This window comes from Chrysochloris asiatica, unplaced genomic scaffold (assembly GCF_000296735.1).
Source record: "Chrysochloris asiatica unplaced genomic scaffold, ChrAsi1.0 scaffold00053, whole genome shotgun sequence".
Taxonomy (NCBI): Eukaryota; Metazoa; Chordata; class Mammalia; order Afrosoricida; family Chrysochloridae; genus Chrysochloris; species Chrysochloris asiatica.
In genome coordinates, this window is record NW_006408571.1 from 11,927,373 (window position 1) to 11,936,102 (window position 8,730).

The window sequence follows — 8,730 nt, forward strand, 5'->3', positions numbered from 1 at the left end:
AGGGGATTATAATCAATGTAATGAAACAAGTTATATGAATTGTTGAATGTGAAACTGATGATGTGCCCTGTAAACTTTCACTCAATCCACAATAAAAACTTTAAAAAAAAAACAAACAAACTGAAGGCCTTGTAAACTTTCACTGAATCCACAATAAAAACCTTAAATAAATTTGAAAAAAAAAAAGAAAAGATGTCACTTTGAAGACTAATGTATCCCGACCCAAGACATGGTATGTGTACTCACTTCATATGTATGCAAAAGTTGGACAATGACTAAGGAAAACTGAAAAAAGAATTGATGCATTTGAACTATGGTATTGGTGACAAATATTAAATTTTCAATGGATTGCCAGAAGAAAGAGCAAATCTGTCTTGGAAAAAGTATATCCAGGATGCTCTTTTAACAATAAGGATGGTAAAAATTCATCTCATGTACTTTTAATATGTTATCAAGAGAGACCAGTCCTTGGAGAAGGACACCATGCTTAAAAAAAACAGAGGACCAGAGAAAAAGAGGAAGACTCTCGATGAGATGGATTAATACAGTGGCTGGAACAATGGTCTCAGCAAAGAAAAGATTGAGATGGTGCCGGACCAGGCCATGTTTATTTCTACTGTGATTTAGAACAAACTCAACAACACCTAACAACGAGCCAGACATTATTCTTAAACATAAACACATATTTATTCATTTAATCCTCAAAACAACTGTATGTGATAAGTTATACTATTAACACCATTTTATAGATGACAAAAGTGATGCACTGAAGAAGCCACTTAACTGAGGTTTCACAGGTAGGAAATGGCAGAGCAAGAATCAAACAAGGCAGTTTAATGCCAGAATTCATATCCTTAACCACATTGTCTGAAGCATAATTCTGATCCTGACAATCTAGACAAAAGGACAAAAGGGGGTCACCAGGTTTCACTGTATGAGGAATGATTTGTTTGATGGAGGCAGGTTATTCAGTTCTAAACTCAGGGAGGAGACTGTTAAGCCTCAGGCCAGTGTGGGGGATGGGAGGTAAACTGCCACTGAGCTAAGAAAATGGAATGGCTGCTGGAGGGCCTACCAGGAGCTGAGGGAGAAGACATGGGGCTTCTGTGGGGCCTATTGACCTATGCCCTGGCCTGCAGACACTGTGGCAACAGCTGTTTCCAGAGTCCTGGTAACCTGGTAACTCTATTCTTGTTCATAGTTTGGCAGATCCGGAGGTGGCGACAGCTTGGGAGGTGGCCACATCTTCAGCCCTGGTGCTCTGGGAACATGATGCAAAACAAGGTGGGTGACTTCTGACCATGGATGTGCACGTATTGATACCCATGAAGTCAGGTGAGGCATCACTAACGTTGATGTAGGCACAAGTGAGTGACTGTAAGCCTAGTGAGACTGGGTGAGTGATCACTGATACCAGATCTAAAGCAAGGTAAGTAATCACTGACCTTCAATGTAGGGTCATGTGAGGGGTTGCTGACCCCCAAATGTTAACTGAGTAATTGACCATTAACACTAGATGAGGGCCTGGGTTAACCATAGTTGTGGGGCCAAGTGAGTAATTATTGACTCTGAATATGGACCAGGGACTGAGGGCTTCGGGAACCTTTTGTCTAAATAGGCCCCATGCCAGGTAGTCTCTTTCTCTACTCCCAGGGCCTACCACTTCTGTACCGTGTGTCTTTCCTTGACTGCCTCTGGAAGGAGATGTCAGAAGAACAGGAAGATGAAGGGACGGAGGAAGAAGAGGAGGAAGAGGATACATCTCTGGACCCATTGAAGCCTTATTCTCCTCCCAAAGAAGTTCCTATTGGAGGAAAAAACACCATATCTGTACCTCAGCTATCCTGCAGTTCTGAGGGCTTCCTCAAGGCATCAGGGACACCAGAACAAATACTCACACAGCCCCTAAACTCTTCCAGATCTTTCCCCACGTTCCAGATTCTGACCAATCTACCTGTGAGACACACAACAACACCAGGAAACCACCTGCAGCCGAGAAAAAGTCAGTTCTTCTGGGGTCTCCCCTCTCTGCACAGCGAATTCTTAGAGGCCACCTTCCTGAATTCAGCTGATCCATCTTCCCAAAAATTGTCTGTTGTTCCTTCTATCTTCTTTAATATGGTTGCCTTCCTGCCTAAACCCAATTTACTGCTTCCCCAGTACTGCCCCACAACCCAGCTTCCTACCCATCAGGCCCATACTATGGAAGATCTGAAAGGGTTGTCCCCTGATCCTCAGCTACCTCCTCCTCCAGTCCTATCCTCATCCCTCCATTTTAAGAACTTTCCTGCAGATCACAAAGGAGCCCTATCTGTTACTGAGGCAAATGCACAGTTACTCTCACAACAGAGAGATGCCCCTTGGGTCCCTAAGGATCAAGCCCTGCACACTCAGCTTGAACTTAAAAAAACAAGTCCCTTCAAGGTCCTCTCTTCATCTGAGGCTTGCTTGAGGGTACCCTGGGACCCCAGCCTTGAACAACTTAATCCAGATTCAAGTTCGGCCTCTCTCCCATATCCCTCTAGCACTCTGGGAGTCCTGACTAGGTTTGAGGCCCCAAGGAGAATTGTGGGGCAAAATGATCTCAAAGCTTCTAAGTCAGCAATGTCAGTCCCTATCCCAACCCCAGTCTCCCTGCCAGAACTCCAGGAAGCCAACCCTTTAGCAGACTTGTCTGGATCTAAAGCCCACTGGGAAATGGAACAAAGAGAGAACCCTCTAGCTGTAACTCCTCACCAACCCCTACACCCCATGACAGAGCCTCAAGCAACAAGAGATCTGGGAGTTCCACCTAAATATGAGACTCAATGGAGAACCACAATACATAAAAAAAGTCTTCAAGCTTTTGAGTCCCCAAAATCAACCCCCTTCCGAGCCCCAATTACTCTCTCAGAATCCCCCAAAGTCCATCCTGAAGAAAGACTTAATTCATCTAAGAACTTCTGGGAAACCACAGTACAAAGACAGAATCCCCAGGCCTCTGAGTTCCTATTGCCAGTCCTCTGCCTTCTCCCAACCCCTCAGTCAGAACTCCATGGAGGCAATGCTCTGGGAGATCCATTTGAATCAGAGGTCCATTTGGAACATAAAGAAAACTCAGGAAATCCCCGGGCCTTTGAACCCACAGACTTGGACTTCAACCCATGCTCAATTACTTTGCCAGGGATCTATGGAACAAGCCTTGCATATATCGCATCAGGATCTGAGGCTCCATGGAGGAACACACAGAGAAGAAAAAACCTTTGGGTCTCTGTAGACTCAGTTCTACCTCCCTTAATCTCCCTGTTGGAGTCCACAGGAATTAATCCCCAGGGAGTCCTGCCTGAATCCAAAGTTTTGTGGGAGACCATGGGGCAGAGAGAGAACCTTTGGGCCTCAAGGTCCCCAGCCCCTGTCCTCAGCTCACCTGTAGTCCACCTTCTGGAATCCTACAGAATTAATCCTATGGGAGGCCTCGAAGAATCAGAAACTGCATGGAAGGACACTGAGCATTCCAGTAATTCTTGGGCTGCTGAAGCTGCATCTCTGGTTCTCAGCCCACACCCAGCTCTTGTACTAGGATCCTTCAGAGTAAGTTCCAATGGTGTGCAGTTTGATTCTAAGGCTATATGTGGAGATATGCAAAGGAGGAAGGACTCCTGGGTCTCTGAGCTTCCAGGTTGCAGCTTACCTCAAGACCTGCATGGAGCCAACGCCCAGGAAATCCTGTCAGACTCCCGGCTTGTTAGGGAGGTCATGGAGCAGAAAAATTGTGCTCCTGTGCCTCCAGCTAGGAGCCCCAGTTTACCCCCAAACTCTGTGTCAAAGTCCCACATAATTGAACCTATTGGAGATCAATGGGACTATAGGCCAGAAGGGGAAGTAGTAGTAGAGCAAACAAAAAACTGCTGTACCACTGAGCTTCTAGCCTCAGCTCCCAGTTCACTCTTTGCCCCTACACCAGAAGTGCCCCTTGACTCTGAATTTGGGTGGGGATATAGGCAGCAAAGCGAGGTTCCTCAGGGCTTCAGTCCTCTAGCACTGGATCTCTGGCAGCCAATACTCGGGCCTTCCGCTCTAGCTGAAACTCTGAAGATTCCACGCATCCAGCCAGATCTAATCAAGGAAGAGTTATTCCCTGGAGCTAAGGAAGAGACTCCACCCTCCCAGGAAGAGGTTGTCCCAATAATACCCACCCACCCTGGAGTCCCAGGCTGGCAATGGAGTAGAGAGTTAGAACTCAGGCTGAAGAAGCTGCAGCAGAATGCTTCTTCCAGATCCCCTGGCCTAAGACAACCGCCTTGCAGTTTTCCTGCCACTAGGTCTATAACTCCGGGCTCTTGGGAATGTTCTTCCTGCAGCCCTCAGCAGGCTCCCAATGTGTGCCCCTGCTCTTCAAGTTGCCGTTTCCAAGAATTTCAGGGCATAGTACCTCAGCCTGACCAGGGCTCTTACTGTCATCACCCCCACCCCTCTTCCCAGTCTCAGTCACCGGGGTCTAGCAGGGCAAAACGGAGGTCTCAGGAAGAGGAAAGGGTGAAGAAAAAGGTGGTGGTCCAGGTCTTCTTGGAAGCTAGTGACAGGCACCCAGGTCTAGGAGAGTCCTCAAATTCTAAGGTTCCAGTTTCAGGCAAAAAGCAAAACAAGGTTTCAACCCTACCTTCAACCAGAAAGAAAGAATATCCCAAGACACCCCGGCCAGGGGGGAATGCAGTAGTGACATCATCCACAGTCACAGGAAATCATCGCTTTGCTCAGGCTCCAAGACTAGTGGAGCCCCTTGGAAACAGACTTTCCCCCACGTCTCAGTCTAAGAACCAGAGCTCTCTACACACTGCTCTCCCACGACTTCTCCCCAAGACTGAGGGTCACCAGAATCAGTGGGGGGCAGGGATGGGAGCTGGTGACATGCCAGACCCTCAGCACTGTAAGCACTGCAAAAGGTATCTGTCCTCCACACCTCAGGCTCTGCCTGCCAGGTGTCTACAAAGAGTGCTGGCCAAGTTTCTGGGTACCCTTGGACCCCAGTCTACCAAAGCCAATCAGCAGAGGTAAGGCTGATAGTACCAGCACCCACTAACCCAAGAACTGAGGCCAAATCAGACCATGGAGCAGGGAGGGCAGGAGACAAGCAGAGGAAATTCTAATAAATTAGCTGAACTTGACAAACCCTACTGTGTCTTCTTTGGAATTTAAGGTACTAGAATTGTCAGTTACCTATTTCTGCTGCAGCCATATTTCCCTTGGGATCACATCTCAAAAGTAGAGCTTAACGTTCTTTTCCAACCTTTCCCAGATGACCACATCTGTTGTCCACATGTATCTACTCTAGAGTGAGATTATAGGGCCAGGGGAGCACATTTCAATGCTGCCTAAGAGATGGAAAGGAAGAAAAATGCATCCATTCTGTGGTATAGTGGATTACTTAATTCTTCTAGTCTTTGTAATTCCTGCCAAATGTCCGTGCAGTCCTAGTATGGGGCTATAGGATAAACACTGGACTGCTAGCCACCAGTCACTCCTCGGAAACTCTATAAAAGATCACTACTGGTGTGGTGCTGAGGGTTAATGCATCAGAATGCAGACATTTGAACTGCTCCTTGGAAACCCTATACAGGGTCACTATGGGTCAGAATTGACTTGACGGCACTTAATTAACGGGAATGAACTCCATGGAATTTAACAACGGTGCTGTGTGTTAATGCATCAGACTGCAAAGTCGTTTGAACGCCAAGGTCAGCGGTTCAAACTTACCAGCTGCTCCTTGGAAACCCTATACAGGGTTGCTATGGGTTGGAATCAACTCGATAGCACTTAACCACCACCACCAGACATCTGGGTTGCTATTGTTAAGTGTCATTGAGTCAATTCTGCCTCATAGTCATCATGTAGGGTTTCCAAGGAGTAGCTGGTGGGTTTGAACCACCTTTATGGTTAGCAGTGCAGTGCTGATCCTACAGCTCCACACTAAGCAAATGTGAAGTTAGCAATCCTTATAGGGAATTAGGGGAGTCCTGGTGTGGTGCTAGGGGTTAATGCACAGGACTAAAATGTCTGTTTGAACAGCAAGGTCAGTGATTCAAGCTCACTAGTTGCTCCTTGGAAACCCTATATGGGGTCGCTGAGTCGGAACCAACTAGATGGCACTTAACAACGCAGGAAATTGAATCGCTTACTGCTAATAAGGTTAACTGAAGCCCTTGGGGTGCAGCAATGCAAATACAGCATATAGAACCCTGATGTGGGGATTGGTCGGTTTTGTCATCATTCTAGGTTTAAAATGAACCACCTCAGAGGCAGAAACAAAAAGGGAAATCTTCCAACCATTAAGAAAGAAGAGCCAAGAGTGGAATGTGTCCTTTAGATCCAAGATCCTCCTTGCTCCAGGAGACTGGAAACTGTGACAGTCACCAAAGAAACAACAGCAGCAGAACCAAGAGCGTGAGAATGAAAGATGGGCTTCCCAGCACATGAAGTGAGAAAGCTGGGTGTCATGGCTGATCTCTGCCTCATAGGAATTGGCCTTGGGCTGATGATGAGTTTGATTCTCCCTCCCCCTAGTGAAGTAAGAGGTCAGTCACGCCCTCCCACCCCCCACCTTTTGCAGATTCAGAATGTTGTTAAGTGCTGTTGAATCAGTTGAGATTCATAGCAGTTTGGAGGAGCAGCTGGTAAGTTTAAACCACTGACCTTGCAGTTCAAACCGACTTTACAGTCCAGCACATTATCCCACAGCACCACACTGTAATGTTAAGTGCTGGTCAAGTGCTGACCCATGGTGAACCTGTATAGGGTTTCTGAGGAGCGGCTGGTGAGTTTGAACCGTCAACCTTACAGTTCAAACCGACTTTGCAATTCAGCACATTAACCCACAGTGCCACACTAGGACTCCAGAATGCAGATAGCCCATAATCCTTGATTTATGGTTCCCTTCCCTTCATTTTCAAAGCTTGTTATTGTTAAGTGCCAGGGAGTCAGTTCCTACTCATAGAGACCCTGTTCCAGGGAGCAGCTGGTGGGTTTGAACTGCCAACCTAGCAGTTTTAATTTTTATGTAGTTAAATCTTTTATAGCTCCAAAACAGATTTCTCTAGGATACAGTTTAAATTGTTAATCTAATTTTTTAGTAAGGTATGATGCAGGAATCTTGGTGTAACCAGTTTTACACCAAGCCAATGGATGGACTGTAAAATAAGCACTGGATCGCAAAGGTCAGCTTGAACTGCAAAATCAAACTGTGGTTCAAACTCAATCACTCCTTGGAAACCCTATAGAAAGTTGCTGAGTTGAAACCAACTTGATGGCACTTAACAATATGAGGTAGGAATCTAAATGAATGACCAGTTTCACCAAGATAACTTTAAAATAGAATATCCATTAAATGTTACTATTGCAAAACATGGGTTTCTAAGCACATCTAAACTTCAGATTCAATACCCTCATTCAGCTTGTTCAAAACTGACTTATTTTTCCATAAACCGGGTCCACCATTCATAGCCACCTAAATCCCTAAATCAGAAACCTTGTCACCCTTGACTCTTCCTTTGTCCTTATATTCCTCCATCAAATCTATCAAACCTTGTCTCTACTTATGAAATGCATTATTAGTCTCTGCATCACCATCACTGTCTTAGCTTTAATTCCTCACTAAATTTAGTCTCTATTCCTTCTAATTCATCCTCCACATGGCTGGCTACAAGACAGAATTTCTTCAACAAGTGTTATAAAATTGAGTAAAGGGACATGACAGGTGGAATTCTTGATACATTTGTTTAAAATCAGTTGATATGAGTCATATAGGAAAACTGACCATATGCCATGAAATTTTAGTCATCTGGATAGACTCAAAAAAGTTATTTATAGCAAAAAACAAACAAGATGGCGGATTGGGTGGAAGTGCAGTAAGGAGCTCCACCAGCAACATAGAATATAGAACCAAGCAGGCTCAGGGGATGGTCCCAGAACTCTGAACCACATATAAAGTAGTATTTAGAAGGTTGGAAGGCTTACAGCTGGGGAATTTGTGGCAGAAGCAAGAAAACCATTGCTTTCTAATTCCAGACGCTCAGCTGCTTGAGGAGCTGCCATCTTGGGTGAGACCAAGCAGGGGAAGGATCGGAGCGGCCTCAGACTCCTGGCAGAACCACAGAGATAAAGGTGTGGACATTATTCTCTTTTGGTAGCTGTTCATTGGTCCCTTGCTGTCTGTGCACCTCCATTTGGGTGACTATAGGGGTGCCTGAGCTAGTGGGCACCCCACACCCTTGAAGGGTTCTACTACCCATGCACGCAGATCTCCTTGAAATTAAAAGAGACAGTTTCCAATTAAAACCAAATGGCCACAGCCGGCTCTGAACTGTTGTTACAACTAGAAAAAAGGCCTTAACGAGGATTGTGGAGCAGGACAAGCAGACAAAAAAGGAAATAGGCCAAAAATTAAATCCTAAGTTACGTCAAAACGACCAATAGTGGCATCTTGAAATTTCTCAAGAAGAAGAGTGAAAAGGGAAGTCCATTTCCTGATCACATCTACCTGGAGGCAATCAGAAAGCATAAAAAATACCAAAATACACACCCATATAAGTATTAAGGCCACAGATAACCCCTGAAGATGCCAAAAAACAGAAGCAGATGACCATATCTGCACACGTCCAGAAACGAAATAAAGTGACTGAGGCAAATGAGCTAGAAATAGATCTACACTCCATACTAGAAGATGGGCAGGCTTTGGAAATGCCTGAGAAGGAATTC

General features: G+C 45.5%; 1 protein-coding gene and 1 pseudogene across 1 annotated transcript; one reads left to right on the top strand and one right to left on the bottom strand.

The window, feature by feature from the left end:
* Positions 1-1,185: 1,185 nt before the first annotated feature.
* LOC102813672 lies at positions 1,186-1,537 on the bottom strand (annotated as a pseudogene).
* Positions 1,538-1,623: 86 nt separating this feature from the next.
* On the top strand, positions 1,624-5,034 carry LOC102814046 (chromosome unknown open reading frame, human C9orf131). Its single transcript, XM_006863168.1, has 2 exons — positions 1,624-1,778; positions 3,570-5,034. Exons 1-2 carry the CDS (start codon positions 1,624-1,626, stop codon positions 5,032-5,034), a joined length of 1,620 nt encoding a protein of 539 aa, XP_006863230.1.
* The last annotated feature ends 3,696 nt before the right edge of the window (positions 5,035-8,730 follow it).